This window comes from Arvicanthis niloticus, chromosome 9 (assembly GCF_011762505.2).
Source record: "Arvicanthis niloticus isolate mArvNil1 chromosome 9, mArvNil1.pat.X, whole genome shotgun sequence".
Classification (NCBI taxonomy): domain Eukaryota; kingdom Metazoa; phylum Chordata; class Mammalia; order Rodentia; family Muridae; genus Arvicanthis; species Arvicanthis niloticus.
In genome coordinates, this window is record NC_047666.1 from 22,773,487 (window position 1) to 22,795,980 (window position 22,494).

The 22,494-nt window shown below is 53.0% G+C and overlaps 1 protein-coding gene across 15 annotated transcripts in view; it reads left to right on the forward strand.

The window, feature by feature from the left end:
• The window catches only part of Dctn1 (dynactin subunit 1), a 33,361-nt gene extending 11,617 nt beyond the window's left edge, over window positions 1–21,744 (forward strand). The window contains exons 1-32 of one of the 15 annotated variants that reach the window (XM_034512484.2): window positions 1,809–2,119; window positions 4,532–4,777; window positions 5,017–5,095; window positions 5,234–5,268; window positions 5,878–5,898; window positions 8,380–8,397; window positions 9,702–9,722; window positions 11,008–11,199; window positions 11,514–11,711; window positions 11,855–12,059; window positions 12,131–12,209; window positions 12,324–12,483; window positions 12,593–12,697; window positions 12,798–12,989; window positions 13,070–13,186; window positions 13,403–13,555; window positions 14,285–14,445; window positions 14,556–14,724; window positions 15,526–15,594; window positions 15,779–15,841; window positions 15,938–16,087; window positions 16,235–16,396; window positions 16,479–16,610; window positions 16,801–16,926; window positions 17,353–17,495; window positions 17,717–17,883; window positions 19,046–19,060; window positions 19,211–19,344; window positions 19,462–19,654; window positions 20,206–20,285; window positions 20,778–20,867; window positions 21,287–21,744. In XM_034512484.2, the coding sequence (XP_034368375.1) occupies window positions 2,087–2,119; window positions 4,532–4,777; window positions 5,017–5,095; window positions 5,234–5,268; window positions 5,878–5,898; window positions 8,380–8,397; window positions 9,702–9,722; window positions 11,008–11,199; window positions 11,514–11,711; window positions 11,855–12,059; window positions 12,131–12,209; window positions 12,324–12,483; window positions 12,593–12,697; window positions 12,798–12,989; window positions 13,070–13,186; window positions 13,403–13,555; window positions 14,285–14,445; window positions 14,556–14,724; window positions 15,526–15,594; window positions 15,779–15,841; window positions 15,938–16,087; window positions 16,235–16,396; window positions 16,479–16,610; window positions 16,801–16,926; window positions 17,353–17,495; window positions 17,717–17,883; window positions 19,046–19,060; window positions 19,211–19,344; window positions 19,462–19,654; window positions 20,206–20,285; window positions 20,778–20,867; window positions 21,287–21,424 (3,846 nt within the window). In that variant the 5' untranslated portion in view covers window positions 1,809–2,086 and the 3' untranslated portion in view covers window positions 21,425–21,744. Of the gene's footprint in view, window positions 1–1,808; window positions 2,120–4,531; window positions 4,778–5,016; window positions 5,096–5,233; window positions 5,269–5,877; window positions 5,902–8,230; window positions 8,398–9,701; window positions 9,723–11,007; window positions 11,200–11,513; window positions 11,712–11,854; window positions 12,060–12,130; window positions 12,210–12,323; window positions 12,484–12,592; window positions 12,698–12,797; window positions 12,990–13,069; window positions 13,187–13,402; window positions 13,556–14,284; window positions 14,446–14,555; window positions 14,725–15,525; window positions 15,595–15,778; window positions 15,842–15,937; window positions 16,088–16,234; window positions 16,397–16,478; window positions 16,611–16,800; window positions 16,927–17,352; window positions 17,496–17,716; window positions 17,884–19,045; window positions 19,061–19,210; window positions 19,345–19,461; window positions 19,655–20,205; window positions 20,286–20,777; window positions 20,868–21,286 lie in introns of those variants that run through there. The other 14 variants (XM_076939947.1, XM_076939950.1, XM_034512488.2 and 11 more) reach the window with 14 other exon arrangements.
• The last annotated feature ends 750 nt before the right edge of the window (window positions 21,745–22,494 follow it).

Consider the following 22,494-nt stretch of genomic DNA (forward strand, 5'->3'; position numbering starts at 1 on the left):
CTACCTGATGTGGGTGCTAGGAACCAAACCCGGGTCCTCAGGAAGAGCTGGACATGTTTTTAACAGCTTAGCTATCTCTCTAGTCCTTATTTTTTAAAAGAATTTATTTTAAAGTGTGTGTGTGTGTGTGTGTGTGTGTGTGTGTGTGTGTGTGTGTGTGTGTATACACATAAATAGAGGTTTCTGCAGCAGCCAGAGGCATCTTATCTTGAGCTGGAGTTACATGCAGCACAGCATGGCTGCTGGTAACCATGGTACCAGTGTAAACTCAGGTCCTCAGCAAGAAGAGCTAGACCCGTTAGCCACTGAGCCATCTCTCCAACCCCTGTCCTAAATATTTTTTTTAGTTTTTATTTTATGGTGTATGGGTGTTTTGCCTGCATGTATGTCTGTGTATCATGTGTGCACCATGCCCTTGGAGGTCAGAAAAGGTTATTAGAGCCCCTAGGACTGGAATTAAAGACAGTTGTGAACGTCTGTGTGGATACTGGGATAAACCTATGTTTTTCGTAAAAAGCAGCCAGTGCTCTTACTTGCTGAGCCATCTCGTCAGCCCCGATTTTTGTTCTACCCACTGAGCAGTCTGCTGAGCCCTACAGTGGTGTCTTGAAGTGTGTTCTGTAGAACACATTTCATCTGAGTGGGTTTAGTATGATTGTCTGGGCTGGGGTGGCCCTGCCCCCCTGTGCAGTGGTGGATAAGGACGGGAGAGCAACCTGGAGACTGCAGGGAAGCAGAGAGGTGGGTCCTGGTGTTTCTGGGCAGAAGTGAAGATACAGAGAATGTTTTGTGAAGAAGTTAACCTAGCTTCATTGTGGTGTTTTACAGGTATTCATCACCTTTTTACAGAACTGCTTTGTGGCATCATCCTGTGTTAGGCAAGTGTGCAGAGTGGCAGAAATTGCAGTCTTGTCAGTGAAGGAAGACAAGTATGTTTGGGGATCTAGGTCCACACAACAGCCAAGGGACTCAGTGGTTAGTCCCCAGGCCAACTTTGTTTAAGGAGTAAGATCCTAGTCATTGACCCATGGATGAGGTAGCCATGTGGAAACCTCTCACAAGAATAAGTAGTTTTATTAAATCAACACCATTTGTTTTTTAAATTATGAAGGTAATATAGCCTAGCTAAGGGGTTTTGTGAAGTGTAGAACTATAAAAAATAAGTCAGCTTGTTGGGTCTGATGTTAGAAGACAAGGCCAAGGATACAAGAGATGCCGACATAGGTAGAGTAGACTTGGCCCAAGGGAACAGTGAGGCGCATAGCTTCTAAAAAACTGCCTTTAATAATCCATTTGAATGGGGTTTCCTGGGGATCAGAGCCTGGCCTGACAACAAGCAGAGGAGAGAAAGTGACTATGGGGATCTCTGTCATTGCAGGGCTGGGAGGCAGTTACGGCTTTCTCTGGATGAGCATGCTTCTATTCCTGCCCCTCCTGTACTGTTTATCTGGCCCAGTGTAGGATAGAAATCGAGACCCTAGTTATGTGGATTTGGACCTGAGTCCAGCTGTTTCTTTGGTAGAGTGACACAGAAAAGCAACAGAAGGGGTTAGGAGTCCTTGTGAAGGCTGTAAGCAGTTGATCATTTTGAAGTGGCACTTGATGCTTGGGAACCAGCTGAAGCCTCACTGTCTGGGGGTGGGGGTGGTGATAGTGAGGGGTACAGAGGTACAGGTAGGGAAGAGGTGTCAGGGCTCCAGAGCCCTGCACTCCGGTGCTGAGGGTGCTAAGGATTTGTTGCAGACCCATCTCTGGGTTCGGGTGAAGAAGGGGAGCACTAGGACCCAGAGGCCAGCACGCTTCCTGACAGTCTAGAGCAGCACTAGCGCAGAGTGAGACTCATCAGCTGGCAAGCGGGGCTCGGTGTCTCTGGGTTCCGGAATCCTTGGCCAGTAGAAGGGACTCACTCCTCAGCCCCATCACTGTGCCTGCCTCTACCGAGAGAGGACCGATGGAGGGAGGTCCGTGGCTAACGGCTTCTGAGCCGGTCCATGCAGGCCCATCACCCTGACCCCTCCTGCCTTGGTTTCTGCCTTGTCTCTGTCTTTGGCTAGCTGGGGGAGGGGGTAGAGTCCGGGTGAGCAACATGGCCCAGAGCAAGAGGCACATGTACAATCGGGTAAGTGGCCCCAGTCAATACCGGATGGCTCTGGGAGGGCTGCTGGAACAGGCCGGGTGCCCGTGGACATCACTCGTGTGGGGGCTGGGGAGGCAGGCTGGCTCTCGGCTGAGGTGCTCACACACTGGGCTTCTGAGGAGCTTTCAGAGCGCTGACAGTGGCAGGCTGGACAGGCTACCCCACCCACCCACCCAGTTGGGTCCTAATTGGGACCCAACCAGACTTGACCTCTGACTGCAGCTGGCTCTGAGGCTAGGGATTTCTGAGGGGTCCAGTCTGCCTTTGGCTGGCCTGTGGGTCAGAAGGCCTTGCTGTGAGGCCCATTTCAGATGCCCTGCTGTCTGACTCTGCTCTCTCCTATGTGAGATTAGATTTGCATCCACCGTTAGAGCCACCTGATTCTGAGAGGCGTGTTGGGAGGTGTGGGAGGGTGTTTTCTGAGTTTGTGTCCAGCCTTGATATCATTGGCAGTTTCCTTTATTGTCAGGCCCATGAGATCGTCATTGTCCCTGGTATGGTTTGAGGTCCCCACAGTCCTAGGAGCTCTGTCTTCACCTTGCTGGTGGGGCTTTGTAAGGAAAGGGGCTGGGGAAGGACAGCTGGGAAGGGTTTGACTTCCCAGGCTCTGGCAGGACTCCTTCCTGAAGCTAACTGTAGGGTGTGTGTGTGTGTGTGTGTGTGTGTGTGTGTGTGTGTGTTTAGGGGCGTATCAGGAAGGACCCCCTTGGAGTCTTTAGGCTCATAGGGGTCACATTTTCTTGCCTGATTTATTTGCTGCAATCTCTCTGGTTCATGGAACAGCTATTGCTAAAAATGGCTTAGGTGTGATTTTCTTCCAAATCACGGTCTGATTTGGGACCTAATTTCATGAGTTCTGTCATCATGGATGCGTAAGAAGCTGGGCACAACCCAAGGACAGGGTTTTTGTTTGTACCTGTGCTCGCTCAGGCTTTGGGGACAGTGAGGGGCTGATTTGAGGTACTTTGTTTATCTGTGCTCTACTTTTTTTTGACACCGTGGCCTGCAGAGCTTGGGGGAGAGCAGACAGTAGAGCATGGGCCAGGAGGAGGGAGGTGGTGAATGGGCTGTAGTCAACAGTCTAGCAATGCCAGGCGGATATGTAGATGGACTGACAGGAATCGTATCAGCAAGGCACGATGGTGGCTTTGGGCCTGAAAAGAAGTCTAGGTGGACCGCTGATGCATAACTGTGAGCCCAGCATTCAGGGGGCGGAGGCAGGAGGACTGTAAGTTCCAGACCAGCCTAGGATAGTACTGAGATTCTGTCTCAAAAGAACAGTAACAAGAGTTTTAAAAGGCATACACACACACACACACACACACACACACACACACACACACAAAGGAGAAGAGGAAGAAGAGGAGGGTGAGAGTGGGGTGGAAGAGTTGGAGAAAGGCATTTGAATCCCAGGAAGACAGAGGACAGTCGAGAGGGCCATCACTGAGCTGCTTTCTCAGCTCTGGCTCCTGGGACAGAGTTGTGGGGAGCCTGGTCTGAATTGAGTTGTTTGCTTGTTCTTATGTCCTTTCCTTGGGGGCAGTACACCCTAGAAAGCAGATGTTCAAAGGTCTACCGGTAAAGCCTAATTAGTTCTGCAATTTAAATATAAATTCTTAAAATATTTCAGTAGATTTTAGAGAATTTTAGAGTATTTTTTTTTAAAGATTGTTGTTATTGTTGGGTGGTGGTGGCACACACCTTTGATCCCAGCACTTGGGAGGCAGAGACAGGCGGATCTCCGAATTTGAGGTCAGCCTAGTCTACAGAGTGAATTTTAAGACAGCCAGAGCTACACAGTGAAACCCAGTCTCTAAAAAACAAACAACAAACAACAACAAAAGGATTGTTTTTATTGTTTATTTTTGTGACATTTTTCCCCCTAGAGGTTCATCTTACTCTAGACCAGGCTGGAGCTCACCATGTAGCCCAGGCTGGCCTCAAGCTCATGGTAATCCTGTCTAAGTTTCCCAAGTGCTAAAATCCCATGTGTAAGCTATCAAAACAAGGTTTTTAAAGATTTCTTTTTTACAAACATTTTTCCCATTTTAGTTTAATTGTTTATTATTATTTTTTACAAACTTTTTTTTTTTTAAACAAGGTCTCATTATGTTGCCCAGGCTGGCCTTTAACTTACCACTCTATATAGCCCAAGCTGGCCTCAGACTCTTAGCTAGCCTCCTGAGTCAGCCACCTGGGTATCGAAATCCTAGGTGTACGCCACTCTACCTGGCTTTGGGGAAGTCCTGGACATGTCACTGGTGTTTTTCAGAGGGGAGTTTGTGGATTTCCTTCACCCTGAGAATAGAGTTTAAAACATGACTTGTGGTTTCTCAGTCCAGGATCCTGTCTCAAGCCTCTGACTGACCATGTTGGCATATGTCTCTCTTCTAGACGCCGAGTGGCAGCAGGATGAGCACGGAGGCAAGTGCCCGGCCCCTGCGGGTGGGCTCCCGTGTGGAGGTGATTGGGAAGGGCCACCGTGGTACTGTGGCCTATGTTGGAGCCACACTCTTTGCCACTGGCAAATGGGTGGGTGTGATCCTGGATGAAGCAAAAGGCAAGAACGATGGCACCGTTCAGGGAAGAAAGTATTTCACGTGTGATGAAGGCCACGGCATCTTTGTACGCCAATCCCAGGTAATTCACGGTGCAAGCCTGTGTGTGCGTGGAGCCTCTGTGTGTGAGTGCATATGTATCTGTTGCTTGTGCGCTAGTGTGTTCTTTTTCCTAAGTGGGATGAGAGGCTGTAGTTGGGAGAAAGGCAAGATGGAGCCTAAGGGAGGTACTCTGTACCCCACCTTGCTCGGGAGCTCAGGAAGGGACCATGTTGTAGGCATTCTTGATCTGACTGCATTGAGTATGTTCTTTGGCCTCAGATCCAAGTATTTGAAGATGGAGCAGATACTACTTCCCCAGAGACTCCTGATTCTTCTGCTTCAAAGGTCCCCAAGAGAGGTACTAGTTACACACTGACATTGCATCCTCACATCCAAGTTTCCCACCCTTCTAATAACAGGGTTTCTCCTCTATTTCCTTCTGTCCTTCCCATCCCACTCTGTATAAGTATATTTTGTTGATGTTTGCTTTCTACAGAGGGAGCTGATGCAGCTGCAAAGACCAGCAAACTGGTGAGTGGTTTGGCAGTGTAAGGGAGGAGTGTGTGTGTGGGGGGGGGCAGGGCTGGGCTGGGCTGCTAGCAGCTGTAGCTGGTCTGGACTGAGTTAGACTTGTAGTCGCCTAACTTCCCCAGGAAGGACCCTTTCTGGGGATGAATTGCTACATTAGGGCCAGAATAAAGGTGGTAGAAAAAGTATTACAGTCTAGAGGTTTGGAGTGAAGCTGAGGGGCATTGGAAGGACAGGCCTAAATCCAGGAGTGTACCCAACTAACTACCTCTGGTATCCGAAGATGCCAAGACCGGAGGGTGTTAGGGCAGGGTAAGGTGGGGTGTGGAGGGAGAAGCAGCTCTTTTGTCCACAAGTATAAGATGTATGCAGATGGTCCGCCTCCCTCTGCCTCCTCTGCAGAGGGTCGGGAGGTAGGCCTCTAACTTTTCTGGGTCAGGGGTGAATATCCTAGAAACGGTTCCTTGAGGGGCCCTTCTTTGCCCAGGGCTCGATGCTTGCCTGACTCTCCTTGGGTGTGTTCACTTGAGTGATGCTAACACTTATGCACAGGACGTTTGTCAGGGCAGACAGTCTGTTCTCTAACCCTAACCTTTCCTGCTATTCACGCAGCGGGGACTGAAGCCTAAGAAGGTGGTGTGTTTACCGTTTGTGTCTGGTGGGTGGGTGGGTGGGTGGGTGGGCTGTGAGCTCCTCCCACTCTCTTGCATGCCCCCCATCCCAACTGCTGCATGCATGTGTGTGTAACCATGGGGCTGGGATGGCCAGAGGAAATGGCAGTTTGTTTTCCAAAGCACCTGGAGGAAAACAAGGCCGTCAGGTTCAGGGACCAAGGCCAAAGCGGTGCTCACTAGAGGTTTTCCATGCTCTAGACCCCCAGTCAGAGACTCCAGGCGCTTGACCGTAAATCAGAGCTGCAGATCACACTGTAGCCGCTTTACTTCCCACTTAGCCAGGCTTGGGGGTGGAGGGAGGGAGGGCATCCTGGAGGACTGGAGCGGAAAGAAGTGCAGTAGAATGGTTGTGTATGGAGGGGGTCAGAACGTTGCCTGCCTGCCATTGAATCAGGGCTGCCGTAGATGCCCACCTTGCTCTGCCCAGTGGCTTTCACTGCCCCCCTCGACTAGTGTGTGCCTGGGAAGACACACTCCCCCTTCCCTGGGATCTTGCCTGTTCCACCCCCTCTCTTGCACAGAATTTTCTGTAGGTCTTTTGAAAGGGTCTCACTTTGTAGCTCAGGCTAGTCTGGAATTCACTATGTAGGTCAGGCTAGTCTAGAACCTGTGGCAACCTTCCTGCCTCAGCCTTCTTAGTGCTAGGATTACAGATGGGCACCATCATGTCTAGCTCCTCTCCATGGACTTTAAACACTTAAATTGCTGCCATGACCACTTCCTCACACCAGCCCTTGCCTTGGGCCTCTGCACAAGGTCTTTTCCCCTGCATGTGCCTGTCTGAGCCATGTGTGCAGTACTGTGAGCCCTTTGTTACCAGCCTGTCTCAGGCCTTCCTGATGTTGCATGGATTGGGACCGTGGGAGGAGGGAAGGAAACAGCATTAAAAAAACTTGGAAGTCTTACTGTGGCAGAAGCCACATGCTAGGAATTGTTTGTGACGCTGTCCTGGGTCCAGGTGGAACTGGGGTTCTCAGGGGATAGTGCTGCAGGGGAAACTGGACACATTCCAGACACACGAGGACTCGCTTCATCCCTTGAGTATTGCGTTGTGGTTGGTGCCCTGGTTTCACCTCATGTCCCTCAGTAGAGAAGAGCATGAAACTGCAGTGTGAGACTGGAAGAGTCCTGGCTACAGGCTGACATGACCCTCACAGGGGCTGAGCAGTGCCATGTCCTAGTGAAATGTGACAGCCCAGCCTCAACTGCTTATGCTAAAAATGTTCCCTGCTCTCTCCAGTCTTACACCAGATCATTAGCCGGGGTTCCTCCTGTCATCCCCCACATAACAATTAGGTCCAGAACAAAACCCAGTGTGTGTGAGTGTTTTGTTTGAATGTATGTTAGTATACTATATCTGAACCGTGCCTGTGGAGGCCAGAGAAGGGTGATGGATCGCTCTGGTACTGGAGTTACAAGACAGTTGTGAGTCACCAAGTGGGTGCTTGGAATTGAAAGAGTCGTCCATAAAAGCAGCCAAAGTTCTTAGCCTCTGACCCATTAGCTCCCCAAAACCAGTGTTTTGAGAGGGAGTCAGGAGAGAATGTAAGTGTCTCAAAAAATACCTGCCCTTTCTAGGAAGCCCTTTAGACATAGGCTTTCATCTCTCCAGCCTGGAGAGGTGAGAGAAGAGCCCAACACTGTCATTATAGCTGTTGCTGGTGCCACTGTCATGTCCCAAGGTTCCCTAATCACTGTGTGCTCTTCAGAGCTGGAGCTGGGTGCTGGAGGACTGCGCTGACGGTGTTCCTAATAAGAAGCCTAAGGGTTTCACCAGTGTGTGCAAGAGAAGTGGATGTGGTGGGCTTTTCAGGGGCCAGAGTATAACTATGAGATAGATCGTTGGAGCCGGCAGGCCCTCTGCCCCTATCCACAAATTCTTTGGCCATTTCTGCAATGGCCTCTGGCCCAGCTTTTTGGAGCAAGGTCTTGGAGGTAGAGAAGAGGAGCACCATGCCAGAACGTGGTGATGGGACCGGGAGGAAGGGCAGCTTTGCGCAGGACTTAGTACCATCAGGAGAAGGAGGAGCCATCCGGTTCTGGGTGGTTGCTAGGTGACCTAGGACTGGTAGCTCCACCCCCATGGAGCTAAGGAGGGTGGGTGCATGACGTCAGGTGGAGCTGCTGCTGCTGCGGCCACTGAGACTGCCTTCAGCTTAAGCTGACGACCCAGGCCAGGCAAGGCTCCGGAGCCTGCCGGAGCTCGCAATCGCCCGCTGTCCTGCTGTGCACCTGCCAGGGCCTGTGTCACCGCAGCCGCCTTTTGCTGGCCCGGAAGCTAAGGCTGCATTGTTGGGATTTGATGCACTAATCTCCTATCTCCGCCGCCTTTCCCTCCCTCCCTTCGTCTGTCTTTCCTCCCTGTGTTTGTCTGCCCTCCTCTGTCCCTCCCTCTCTTTCCTCTCCTTGCTTTCTGTGGTTTTCTGCAATGATGAGACAGGCACCGACAGCCCGAAAGGTACTCTTGCTTGCTCTGGTCCTGCTGCTGGGTTGCCAGGGTGATGGAGGCAGGCTGCTGGGGTGGGGGTGGGGGCTGATTGACTTCAGTCTACCTGGCTGGGGGAGGAGGGTAAGGATGAAGGGGAGGGGGTAGGGAGTGGTGTGTGTCACTACCGTGCCCCACCCTGGACATTTATATGTTCCTTGATCTATCTGTTTTGGACTCTGATTGAGTCTGTACCAGGCCATTTACCCGGTGGCCTCACAGGCTTGGGCTTCAGGCAGTCCCTGCTGCAGTTAAGGTTGGGAGGGTTTCCTGGGGTCCAGCCTGAGGCAGCAGGCCAGCTACATCAGTGCATGAAGCAGGCCTACTTACCAACCTTTGCTGAAATGACTTACGCTTGTTCTCCCAGCATCCTGCCTCCCCAGAGTTTGTGCTAGGGAGTTTACCAGGGCAGGATGTAGACCCTAGAATAGTTTTTAATCCTCAGCTGTGGGGAATTAGTCCTGAGCAGAGGGTGGAGGTTGGCCATCTTGGACTCAGTGTCTGCAGAAAACAGAGCTCAAGCTGAATCTCGACTTGCTAGAGCCTTAGGCACAGGCAGCAAGCCTCTGGGAGTTGGAGCTAATTGCCCCTTAGCCACTTTGGAGTAACCCAGAGGCTCCTGGGTTGCTTTGGGAGGAGTGGTTCCTAAGGGTTGCTGCCCGCCCCTACTTCCTTTGCTGAGCTGTGGGCTTTCACTAATGCAGTATTCACAGCACTGACACCTGAGCCCTCTGCCTGAGGGAGAGAGCCTGCTGCAGGACCTGGCCCTGAGGGAGGAGAGCTGCCCTTCTGTCCTACTGATCTGAGCTCCCATTTCTGGGTGTCTGCACTTCTGTTATAGGGCTGGGCCGGATCCTGGGGTGTCCTTTCTAGAGTCTAGCACTTGAAGGAAGAGGCTGACTTGGGAAAGTCCTTGGGAGAGGTGGCTGGGTGGGGCCCCTAGGCTGGAGTGGCAGAGACTGTTCACAGAAGGATGTTCTCTGGAGGCCTTGTTACCAGCTGCTGCCTTTGGTTTTCTGTGGCTCAGCCTAGGAACCAGACTTGTGGGAGCTGCAGGGGTCTGGAGGAGTAAGGCCTACAAGGGTTGGGTAAAAAATGAGGGCAGCGGGAGATGCCAGCCTTGAGTAGGTACAGTGATCCCCTGTGGGAGGCAGTGGGGCAGGGTTGGTGGGCTAGCCTTGTCCATTGCTGCTTCTGCTCTCATTGCTACCTCTGTCCTCCTGCCGTGACCCTCTCTTTCCTGACTCCTCCTCTTCTGGCTCCTGTTGCCTGTCCAGACCACAACTCGACGGCCCAAGGTGAGAACAAGCAGGTCTCTGTAAGCCACTCTGAGTGCACATGTATGTCAGGCATGTGCATGTGTGTGGGCATGCATGCTAGCAAGTAAATGTTAGTTGCAGTGTACCACGGGAGAAGAGGAGCTTGAGGCTGGTAACTGGACTCCCTGGGAAAGTGACTTCTAATTCTTTTTTTAATTTTTATGTGTATGAGCGTTGCCTACCTGTGTGTATGTCATACGTGTGCCCTCAGAGGCCAAGAGAAGGTGTTAGGTATTTTGGGAGTTGCCATGTGAGTGCTGGGAATCAAACCTAGGTCTTCTGGAAGAGCCACCAATACTCTTCTGAGGCATCTCCCCAGGCCTGACAATTTCTAATGCTTAAGAGGCCATCTTAGCCAGTAGATTGAGTGTGGAAGAGAAGGAAGAGGGGCTATGGCTAATCAAGACAGGCTTTGATCAGCCTGGAAGGGCGAGGTTAAAATAAGTGAGTGCTCTGGGTGAGTGGGCGCCTGGTGAGGAGGTGGCAGCATTTGTGGGTAGTCTGGGGTTCAACATCGCCAGGGCAGCACTGTCTACCCCAGGGTTTGTGGCTTCCTGAAAGCTAGCCAGCCCCACTCCCCACCCCCCTCCAGCCTCAACAGGGGCCTAAATACCATTACTTAGAGCTTTGTCCTGGGTGAGGAGGTTAGGGGTCGGCTCTACTTACCTTGCTTGGAGGGTAGTCTGTACGGTTTGCATCTCAGCCCAGTAACCTATAGGGTCCGTTGACATAGCAAAGGAGTGAAGACTGGGGAGGCTTACCAGGAGAGCAAGCCTGACCCCGCCCTTTTGGCTCCGCCCTCTGTGAGAAAAGAACAATTGAGAACAGTTTCTAATCTGTTCCTTGCTTCTGGGAATGACATTGAGACACGTTTCTCTGCTGGGGGAGTTGGCCGTGCACCCAGCATGCTGGGATGGGAGTATTACGAAGTTGCTAGAATGATCACAAGTGGGCCACAGAGGGCAGTTCTGGGGAGTGAGAGCCTGTTTTGAAGGAGAGGGCAGAGTGGGGAGGAATGTGGACACAGTGCCAAGGGAGGAACCTTATAATCTTATGTCTCCTATCCTCTCTTCTTTCTTTTTCTCCACTGTCCTTTGTCACTGCTACTTTTCTTCGACTCTGTCATTGCCCCGCCCCCTGGTCCCATTGTGCTTTCTTATACACTGTCTGTCTGTCTCGCCTCTGCCTCCTTCCCTTGCTCCCCTTCTTCTTCCCACCACCCTTATTCTGTTTTCTTTGTGGCCTACTCTTGCCCTCTCAATAGCCTACTCGCCCAGCCAGTACTGGGGTGGCTGGGCCCAGTAGCTCCCTTGGCCCCTCTGGATCAGCATCAGCCGGTGAACTGAGCAGCAGTGAGCCCAGCACCCCAGCTCAGACGCCGCTGGCAGCACCCATCATCCCCACACCGGCCCTCACCTCTCCTGGAGCAGCACCCCCACTTCCTTCTCCCTCTAAGGTAAGGACAGAGTCAAGGCACCTCTGTAACTTTGGCTAGGTGCTAGAGACTTCTTCAGGGTTGGGGAAGACCGAGGACTGGAATCAGGAAGAGTGGGGACATGGCGTGCTCTTGGCTGAGGTGTCCCTGTCCTTCCTGTCCTTCTATTTCCTCTGTATCTCGTGCCGCAGTTTCCTCTTCAGTGTCTCATATGCCACTTGCTCTTGGTTCTTGTGCTAGGGAAATGCTTTTACACATTCTTATCTTTGCTTCAGCTCAGTTTTGTTAGAGTGGGCCAGGGGCTGTGTACAAACCATGGGGCCTCCTCTTGGCAGGAAGAGGAAGGGCTGAGGGCCCAGGTACGGGACCTGGAGGAGAAGCTGGAGACTCTGCGTCTAAAACGCTCAGAAGACAAAGCAAAGCTGAAAGAGCTGGAGAAGCACAAGATCCAGCTGGAGCAGGTGCAAGAATGGAAGAGCAAAATGCAGGAGCAGCAGGCAGACCTGCAACGGCGCCTCAAGGAGGCGCGGAAGGTGCGCCTCGATGAAGCTGGTGCTGGGAAGGTGGAAGGACCCCAATAAGGGAGCTGGGATCGAGGCTGGAATATAGGGTGCCCCGGAAGAAAGGGCAGCGTGGGAGTCAGTCTGCGCCTGCTCCACTCACTTCTGACCTCCAGGAAGCCAAGGAGGCGCTAGAGGCCAAGGAGCGCTACATGGAGGAGATGGCGGACACAGCCGACGCCATCGAGATGGCCACTCTGGACAAGGAGATGGCCGAAGAGCGCGCTGAGTCTCTGCAGCAGGAGGTGGAGGCACTGAAGGAACGTGTCGATGAGCTCACCACAGACCTGGAGATCCTCAAGGCTGAGATTGAAGAGAAAGGTAAAGGGCTGGAAACAGCAGGGGCCAGCTGGTGCAGTGGAACCAGCGTGAACACTTTGTTGCTCTCACAGGCTCTGATGGGGCCGCATCAAGCTACCAGCTCAAGCAGCTAGAGGAGCAGAACGCCCGCCTGAAGGATGCCCTGGTGAGGTAGGCCTTCCTCTGTCCCTTTCCTGCCTCGGGTGTCAGAGCACTCATTACCTTGTGACTGACACATGCCCTCTGGCATCTATGTGTTCTCTGACTCCTTCCACGTCTCCATAGGATGCGAGATCTCTCTTCCTCGGAGAAGCAGGAGCATGTGAAGCTCCAGAAGCTCATGGAAAAGAAGAACCAGGAGCTGGAGGTTGTGAGGCAGCAGCGTGAGCGTCTTCAGGAGGAGCTGAGCCAGGCAGAGAGCACCGTCGATGAGCTCAAAGAGCAGGTGTGAGAATGCAGTTCTCACCCACGCCTGCGAGCATGTGTGCGTGCCCGTTCACTGCCACCTCTTGCCCTACAGCATCACTTTTCCCTGTCCCTTCCCCTCGACACAGGTGGATGCTGCTCTGGGAGCCGAGGAGATGGTGGAGATGCTGACTGACCGGAATCTGAATCTGGAGGAGAAAGTGCGGGAATTACGGGAGACTGTGGGGGACTTGGTAAGAAGAGAGCAGATCCCTGATTTCTGACCCTGAAGGAACCATCTGGGAGGCTGACATCTGACTCTGCCTGTTTGCTCGTCCCAACTCTGCCATGCAGGAAGCCATGAATGAGATGAATGACGAGTTACAGGAGAATGCACGTGAGACAGAGTTGGAGCTGCGTGAGCAGCTGGACATGGCAGGCGCCCGCGTGAGGGAGGCCCAGAAGCGAGTGGAAGCTGCCCAGGAGACAGTTGCCGACTATCAGCAGACCATCAAGAAGTACCGCCAGTTGACTGCTCACCTGCAGGTGCCTGCCTCACTCCTGGTCTCTGCTCAAGGTAACCCTGGGATTGCCAACACCAACTGTGCTTCACTGTCTGCTCTTAGGATGTCAATCGGGAGCTGACAAACCAACAGGAAGCATCTGTGGAGAGACAGCAGCAGCCACCGCCAGAGACGTTTGATTTCAAAATCAAGTTTGCTGAGACCAAGGCCCATGCCAAGGTCAGAAAAGTGGGCACCTTGAAGTCAGGGGCGTTAGCCTCGGAGGAGGAGGGGGTAGCTATGGGCTGGGCTGGCTTGGGGTGGGGTTCTGGACTCAGGGTGCGCTTTGGGTGGTAATTGTGGAAGAATCCTGGCCTGGACTTATCCTGCAAACAAGGGGCCTGGTGGTTCTGCCCCTTTGCATCCAGACTGAGAGCCCTTCTTTCTGCCTTGCAGGCAATTGAGATGGAGTTGAGACAGATGGAGGTTGCCCAGGCCAACCGGCACATGTCCCTGCTGACAGCCTTTATGCCTGACAGCTTCCTTCGGCCGGGTGGAGACCATGACTGCGTCCTGGTCCTGCTGCTCATGCCCCGACTCATCTGCAAGGTACAGCCAGGCTGTCAAGAAAACCATGCAGTGTGCTGTGAGCTGAGGCACCGGCACCGGCTGCCCACACAGCTTATGAGCAGTGTAGGTACTCTCACTCGGCAGGGGCTCAGTGCACACAGAGCCAGCTGCCACCTGCGGGAGCTCTGTATCGCATTCCACCAACTGCAGATGAGAAACGTTTGGAGTATGTACAGGTTTTCTTTCACTGTTTTCTACACAGTCCAGTATAGCCTTGATATCATTTAGCTTGTGTTAGCATCATCAGTAACCTAGAGGTGGTGTCATGTGTACAGGAGTGCACACATAGGTTACATGCAGGTCCTGAGCATTTCACAGGAAGCACTCAAACGTCATGTGTTAGTGTTTACAGGAGACCGAAACCAGTCTCCTTCAGATAGGAGAAACTGTCCAAGGAAGCGAAGGAGCCTCCTTGTGAGACAGTTGACGATTACCTTAGCTGAGGGGTAGAGGTTACTAAAGGAGCATTTAACATTTAAACTAGAGTAGAGGTAGCCCTGAGTGCTAGAGGGTTAGTAGTGGGGAATCTAGGCAGATTACGACCCTGCTCTGCTGTGAGCCTCCTGCCCGGCTGAGAGCTGTGTCTGCTCCTCCTCCTCCATGTGTACTCATCCCCTCCACATAGTCATTTAGCTGTGTCATGGGTTCCTGGGCCTGTGTTCTTTGTCCTCTACTCCCAGTTGCAGGACCCTGGTCTTCTTCCTACAGGCAGAGCTCATCCGGAAACAGGCCCAGGAGAAGTTTGACCTAAGTGAGAACTGTTCAGAGCGGCCTGGGCTGCGAGGAGCTGCTGGGGAGCAGCTGAGTTTTGCTGCTGGGCTGGTGTACTCACTGAGTCTGCTGCAGGCCACACTGCACCGCTATGAGCAGTAAGACACCTCGCCCCTCCCGTGCACCCTCGGCTGTGGGTTCAGAATTCGCTGGAACTGAGGTAACTGCCTGGAGACCGTGCCCTCACGGAGCCTTTTCTGGTCCTTAGTGCCCTCTCTCAGTGCAGTGTGGACGTGTATAAGAAAGTCGGTAGCCTGTACCCAGAGATGAGTGCCCACGAGCGCTCCTTGGACTTCCTCATTGAGCTGCTGCACAAGGATCAGCTGGATGAGACTGTCAACGTGGAGCCCCTCACCAAGGCCATCAAGTATTACCAGGTCTGGGGCCAGAAGTCGGGGTGGGAAAGCAGCAGGGAAGGGGAAATACGGACCTGTTGGGAGTTCTTACCAGGGTTTACAAGGTTTTATGGCCGTGGTTGGCTTCTTGACACCAGTTTGCTCTGGTTTGGTGTATTTAATTAATTAATTAATTAATTAATTTTTAGGGTTGGTTTGTTGTTGTTGGAGGGGAGCAGTATAATTTTTTTGTTTTGTTCTTTTGAGACCAGGTCTCATGTAACCCAGGCTGGGTTTAAACTTGCTGTGTAGCTGAAGATAACCTCAAACTCCTGATCCTCTTGCCTCCATCCCAAGTGTTGAGATAATAGGTCTATGTCATCATGCCTGGATTAAAAAACAGTTGTGTGTGCAGTGTATGTGCATGTGTGTGTGTGGCACAGTGTATATGTAGAGGCCACAGGACAGCATGAGCCAGTTGACTCTTTCTTTCTGTCATATGGATCTTGAGGTTTGAACTTGGGAGCAAGTGTCTTTACCACAGAGCTATCACTGGCCACTTTTATAAGACGGCATCTCACTGTAGCTCAGGCTGGCCTTGAACTCCTGATGCTCTTGTCTTAGACTCCCCAGTGCTAGGATTATGGACCTGCACCACCAGTCCCAATTCTTGTTTGTCTGATGTGAAGTTGCCTTGTGATGTCACTGCCTAGAGGTTTTGGGAAGTTTTGTACCTCTGAAGACCACAGTGTCCAGGATTCAGACTCTAGTTCAGGAAAAGGGCGGTCCGCAGCCCTTGCCCTTCCTCAGACTGAAGGCTGCCTCTGTGCTGTTCCTCCTCAGCATCTGTACAGCATCCACCTCGCTGAACAGCCCGAGGATTCCACCATGCAGCTGGCTGACCATATCAAGGTGACGTGTCTAGATCAGTGACTAAGCTTCTGTAGAGATGAGGAAAGGAAGTCAAGTCTGCGAGGTCTGTGCAAGCAGAGGACCATGCGCATGTGATAGTCACAGAAGATGGGGTGTCCTAGGGGTAAGGATGGGTGGAAGAGCGCCTGCGAGAGGCTAAGACCTCATGTTTCTTTCCATATAGTTCACCCAGAGTGCCCTGGACTGTATGAGCGTGGAGGTGGGGCGGCTGCGTGCCTTCTTGCAGGTGAGGGCACATCTGAATCTGAGTTCTTCCTTATCCCTTCCCCTCCCCTTCCCCCTAGTGCTAATGGCAGCTTGTCTGTTTCCTTTTCCTGTGTAGGGTGGGCAGGAGGCAACAGATATTGCGCTTCTTCTCCGAGACCTGGAAACATCATGCAGTGACATCCGTCAGTTCTGCAAGAAGATCCGAAGGCGAATGCCAGGGACGGACGCTCCTGGGATCCCAGCAGCACTGGCCTTTGGCTCACAGGTTTAGGGCTGAGATTGTGAGGGGAGGAAGCTGAGTAGAAACAGGAGGGGCACATTAGGATCCACATCTGGGCAGGGGATTGAATTGGGAAGCTAGGAACTATGATGGTGGACCAGGATGGGCTTTTGACTCTATCCTGTCACACAGGTATCTGACACACTCCTCGACTGCAGGAAGCACTTGACATGGGTGGTAGCTGTTCTGCAGGAGGTGGCAGCTGCAGCTGCCCAGCTTATTGCCCCCTTGGCAGAGAACGAGGGGCTGCCTGTGGCTGCACTGGAGGAGCTGGCTTTCAAAGCAAGCGAGCAGGTTGGCCTGGAACCTTGGGCTGTGAGGTCTGGGGAAGCACCGGCTCTTGCCAGCTTTTCATACCTGCTTTTGGCTGTTGCAGATCTATGGGAGCCCCTCCAGCAGCCCCTACGAGTGTCTACGCCAGTCATGCACCATCCTCATCAGCACAATGAACAAGCTGGCCACAGCCATGCAGGAAGGCGAGTATGATGCAGAGCGGCCCCCGAGCAAGGTAGGTGGAGGTTTCTGGGGACCCAGGGGCCTGCCTGTGGAGAGTGGGGAAACTGGAGGGAGGGGCATCCCGCCTAAAAGTCAGGGTGATTTTCCTGTGACTGGAATGGTCTCGACCTTCCCCTGTCTCCACCATTTGACCCACTCTTTACTTCCCCTGCCTCCACCATCTGACCCACTCTGTCTTTTAGCCTCCTCCGGTTGAACTTCGGGCTGCAGCCCTGCGTGCAGAGATCACAGATGCTGAAGGTCTGGGTCTGAAGCTTGAGGATCGAGAGACAGTCATCAAGGAGTTAAAGAAGTCACTTAAGATCAAGGTGCGGAGGACTGCAGAGGTGGAGCAGTGCTTAAGAGCACTGACCACTCGCTCTTCAGGGGACCCTGGTTTGGTTCTCAGCACCCACATGGTGGCTCAGGACCATATGTAACTCCAGTCCTAGGGGACCCAATACCCTCTTCTGGCCTTTGAGGGCAGCAGGTACACATGGTACACAGACATACAGACAGACAAAAGTACACATAACATGAATTAATTAAAACAATTAAGGTAAGGGCTGAGAAGTGTTGTGGGCCTTGGCGGCAGGGAGTGCTGGGCGTGAGAATCAAGGTGCGTGGAATCTGAGGAGAGAGGTGGGACCTGCACCTAGGGGTCATCCGAGAGGGAGCTCCACATCCCACAGCCTTAGCCTGTCCTGTGGCTCTGGGAAGGATGTTGAGGAACTGAAGTGTGGTACCTTATCCAGGGAGAGGAGCTGAGTGAGGCCAACGTGCGGCTGAGCCTCCTGGAAAAGAAGCTGGACAGCGCTGCCAAGGACGCAGATGAGCGGATCGAGAAAGTTCAGACTCGGCTGGAGGAGACTCAGACCCTGCTGCGGAAGAAGGAGAAGTGAGCCTCCTGGAGCTCCTGGGGCCCAGATCCTCCCCCTCCTCCACTGCAGCTTCCCGTTGCCAGTGACTCCTTTTGCCTGGTGTGACTACCCCGCTTTTCCTTCCCTACTCTTGTCTGTCTCACTCCAACGAGTCCTAGGTTGCCTCTGAGGGCCTGCCCTCAGGACTGGGAAGTTGTGGGGCTGTGAGGCGTGCCTGAACCCACATTCTCTCCCACAGAGACTTTGAGGAGACGATGGATGCTCTCCAGGCTGACATCGACCAGCTGGAGGCAGAGAAGGCAGAGCTCAAGCAGCGCCTGAACAGCCAGTCCAAGCGCACAATTGAGGGGCTCCGGGGCCCCCCTCCGTCAGGCATTGCTACCCTGGTCTCTGGCATTGCTGGTGGTGAGTACAGTGGCCAGGTGGCATTGGCCCAGAGGAGACTGGCTTGACTATTTCATCTTCTGGCCTCAGTTTGACTTCAGGTACTTGTAGCCTAGGTATTCAGCCAAGAACATGGTTGCCCCAGTTTTGCGCTGCCTGTTTGATCAGGGTTTTGTTTTCCTTGAAGATACATTCACGGACCTCTGTGTAAAGTAGCACACTACCAAGACTGTCAGTAAAGTCAGAATAATAACTGAGTTGGGCTCTGGAGGCTGTCCCTTCTGGATCTGCCATCTGGGCCTTTCTATCTCAGCCATCTTCAGGAGAGGCCAGGCCACACTGCAGGAGTGTCCAGCCTTGTGTGAAGCCAGTGCCTGATGCCCTGCAGTGTGTCTGCTCCATTCCGTGACTTCTGTTCTGACCTCTTCTTAAGTTCTTAATGAGGTCAGGGAGCCTCATGTGGAGTTTTATGCCTTCCAGGCTGTTTCCCAGCCCCTGCTGCTTCTCAGTTCCCACTGCCCTGGTTTGTCTGCCCCCCTTTCACTCTGTGCTTAACATTTTCACTCCAGAGAACAGTCTCCTAGCCCCACAGAAACCACCAGGGTCTCTGGCCTTTCTTCACCTGAGGTCTTAGCCTTATCAAAGGCCATGTCATAGATCCGACCTGATTCAGGACGATGACCAAGTGCCTTTGTGACAGTGTACTCCCACAGTACAGACATGCTTTGAGAGGGGATCTTTAGATTCACCATTTTGTGTTGTTTTAGTAAGGCTCTTGGATTCTGCTTCTGAATTAATGAGCACGGGGGAACCTCATTAATGAGGAGCAGGGCAGTGCTTGCCCCTTCTTCCTAAGCTTTGCAGCCAGGAGCACCCAGGGTGAGGGCTCCATGCAGCTCTGGAGCGTCCCCATGGCTTTCCTGGAGATGAAGCGGGAGGCAGGGAGGCAGAGCAGCCTTACCAAGTGCTTCCTGTGCTCACTCACCCTGCCATTCTCTCAGTGTCCTGACTCACGGCCCACCCACCTTTGCTCACCCCCCAAAGCCAGAGGCAGGGTCTTAGGAAGTTTTGGTGGTGAAGCAAAGGGCCTTCTGCATGTTGTGCCCAGAGTCCCTCTGCTTTGACAATGTCCTCACACTATCTAATCGCTCTCTCTCTTTTCTGCTCCCCGTGGGCTCTCCAGAGGAACAACAGCGAGGTAGAGACCTACCCTGCTGGGGTTTACCAAGGCTACTGGGCATTGGGACAGCATCAAAAGTGGAGTGGGGGAGCGGGGACGGGAAGGTGAAGAGCCCAGTTTTCAACCCTGTGCACCCAGGGCTGATGACGTTCTGCATGCTGTTCACAGGGGGCGCTCCTGGTCAGGCTCCAGGCGCCTTGCCAGGCCCAGGGCTGGTGAAAGACTCACCGCTGCTGCTTCAGCAGATCTCTGCTATGAGGTTACACATCTCTCAGCTCCAGCATGAGAACAGCATCCTCAGAGTAAGGCACTCATGGGAACGTGGGGCCTGAGCTCGGAGCATGCCTGCCCATCAGTGGTCAGCGAGGGCCACTGGTGCCTCTTAGCCACTCACTCTGTTCCCTCCCACCTCCCGACAGGGAGCCCAGATGAAGGCGTCCTTGGCAGCTCTGCCCCCTCTGCATGTTGCAAAGCTTTCCCTCCCACCCCATGAGGGCCCTGGGGGTAACCTAGTGTCTGGGGCACTGTATCGCAAGACCAGCCAGCTACTGGAGAAGCTAAACCAGCTGAGCACCCACACCCACGTGGTAGACATCACTCGAAGCAGCCCAGGTATGTGCTCTACTCCTGAGGATGGCTACAGCCGTTCTGTCCCCCGGGGCTCCTCCTAGCAGTGTCATTGGTTTCAGGATTCAGTTTCCCTGATTCTTGCGCACGGTCTCTGCCCTTTCTTTCCCATCTCTCTTTCTCTCTCCTTTCTTTCTTCTCTGATACTGGGGGGTTGAGCTGAGGGCCTCAAGCCTGCTAAGCTAGTGCTCTGTAGCCCAGGCCATCCTCAAACTCAGAGATCCATCTGCCTCTGCCTCCCCGAGTGCTGGAATTAAAGGCATGGGCCACCATATCTGGCACTTTTACATTTTTTATGGTGTTTTGCTTTGTTTTGTTTTTGAGACAAGATCTCAATAAGTTGCCCAGGTAGGCCTTGAACTTCTGATCATCCTTTCTCAGTCTTTCAATGGCCGGGGTTCCAGGCTTTTCCACCAGAGCCAGTTCACTCTTTCTGGAGTGCCTGTTGTATGTGGGTCCAGTACCCACGCCTCTGACCATGCAGTTCAGCCGCTTGGATGGACCTTAGTGTCCTCAGCATCTCTCCCTCTTCACAGCTGCCAAGAGCCCGTCAGCTCAGCTTATGGAACAAGTGGCTCAGCTCAAATCCCTGAGTGACACCATTGAGAAGCTCAAGGTCAGTCACATCCTACCCTTCCCACACTGAGCTCCCATGAACCATCCTGGGGGAGCCAGGCATTTGTGGGTCCTCTGGACTCTGTGGGTTCTCCGTGCTCTGTGGCACACTGGGGTATGGGTGGGAGGGAGGAAGAATTCTTGCTTTAGGAGCTGATTGGTAAATTCAATCAACCAAGTGTGTGACTAGCGTCATCTTCAGGCTGGTGAGCCACCAGTGTTGACCGAGTGGCTCTGTGGGATGTGTGCATGCAGTTTCTGTCAGCTGAAATCATTAGAGGGCAGCCTATTTGCCAGTGGCTTCCTAGAAGCCGTAGACACTGAGTTAGGCCTTAAAGAATGAAGGTGTGTACGAGAAGGAGAAATGCTGGCCGGGGCCTAGACTAGAGACAGCAGAAGTGCACTGATAGAAAGCTGCGATCCCTGGAGCTAGTGTTGCCTGAGCTACCAGCTGGATCCCCTGGATAAACCCTGCCTCCCTCCTCCTCCCCAGGATGAGGTCCTCAAGGAGACAGTAACTCAGCGTCCTGGAGCTACTGTCCCCACCGACTTTGCCACCTTCCCTTCATCTGCCTTCCTCAGGGTAAGGGGAGCATGTGGTGGGAGATGGTGGCACCATGGTGGGCGTTCCTGTGGGTTCTCCCCTTCCTCTTGAAGAGGTCCCTAGAGTCTCAGGCCCAGCAGCCTCAACACCCTGCTTTACCTGGCAGAGCCAAGTCTTATTTGCACAGAACCAAAAGTGCTTTCAGCACTTAAAGATTGGAATATTCTAGCAAATAGGTAACACCTGCCCTGACTCTTATACTGACTCTTATATTAAGGGAGGGACTCAGATTACCTTGCTAGACTACCCTTGTTCTAATTTGAAAAGTGTTTCTGTGGTGTCAGAACTCAGAAGCCACAGTTTCCCAGGGTTTGCCACAGGCCAGCACTCAAGGATACTCAGTGCCTATAATCAAGTGAGCCCTTAACCTGAGGCCCTCTTTCTCTTCCCAACGTAAGGCCAAGGAAGAGCAACAAGATGACACAGTCTACATGGGCAAAGTGACCTTTTCATGTGCGGCAGGCCTAGGACAGCGACACCGCCTGGTGCTGACCCAGGAGCAGCTACACCAGCTTCACAGTCGCCTCATCTCCTAAGCACTCCTTCCTGCCTTCCCTTTGGTGCAGCCCCCCTGGTACCACTGTCCAGTGCACGGCCACCTCAGCCACTCCCGGGTTGAACCACATGCTAACCTCTTGAGTGGTTCAGCTTCACCTGGTCTGGTCAGGGTCCTGCTACTTGCGTAACCTGGGTTTGCCTGTCCACCCCTGGCCTCTTCCATATTTGCTGTTCATCTGCTCCCTCTTTCCTGAGGGGCCTCAGGGCATTGGAGGGGGCTGACACCCCTCCACTAAAGATTGAGTGAGGTCTCCCTGACTGAGGACTTCACCCCTTGATTAAAGCAACTTCTGCTTCACTGCTTTCTGTGTGGCTCTGAGAGTGGGACTCAGGCCAGCTGGCTTGGAACGGGTGAAGGAGGAGGACTGCTGAAGAAACCCAGTGCCCTGCAGGGCTGGATGGCCTGCTCTGAGCAGAGGGGAGGGGAGCCTGGTGGGACTCAGGGGTCCATGTAGGGAGAAACTGCAGCTCGTCCAGCTCCGTTCCACTCCCTGCAGCTTGAGTTTCTGGAGCTGGCTTCTGATGCCTTGACCATTGTCTTCCCATCAGACTTGGGGCTCAGATTAACATTTACTAAACCAGGGAAACTGAGGCAGCAGAGCAGTAAGAAGTGATGACAAAGCCTGTGCCAAAAGGGACCTGAGTCATAGGGACCTGCTGTTGTGAACTCTTGGGATTTCTGGCCTTGATTTAGACCTGTTAAAATACTTCCAGGAGTGAGACTCAGGGGACCTGTGAGCAGCATTCTAGAATTTCAAAGTTAGGCCAGGTGTTTACTGACCGCCTCTTCAAGGCAGTCAGTCTTCCTGCCCACATGAGGAAAGATGTGAGAGGGTCTGGTCCAGCTGGGCTAGGCCTGTACTCAGGAGTGGGCCTGGCTAGAGGCATAAACCAGGGACCGAATTTGCAATCAGGGCATCCTCTAAGAAGGTGGGAACTTGGTGGGATGTGGATACCCTGTCTCTAGCCTGCCCTGCTGGGTTCTGGAAAAGAGACCTTTGGGCAGCGTTCCCCAGCACTCTCATGGATAGCACATGGCTAATGCCAT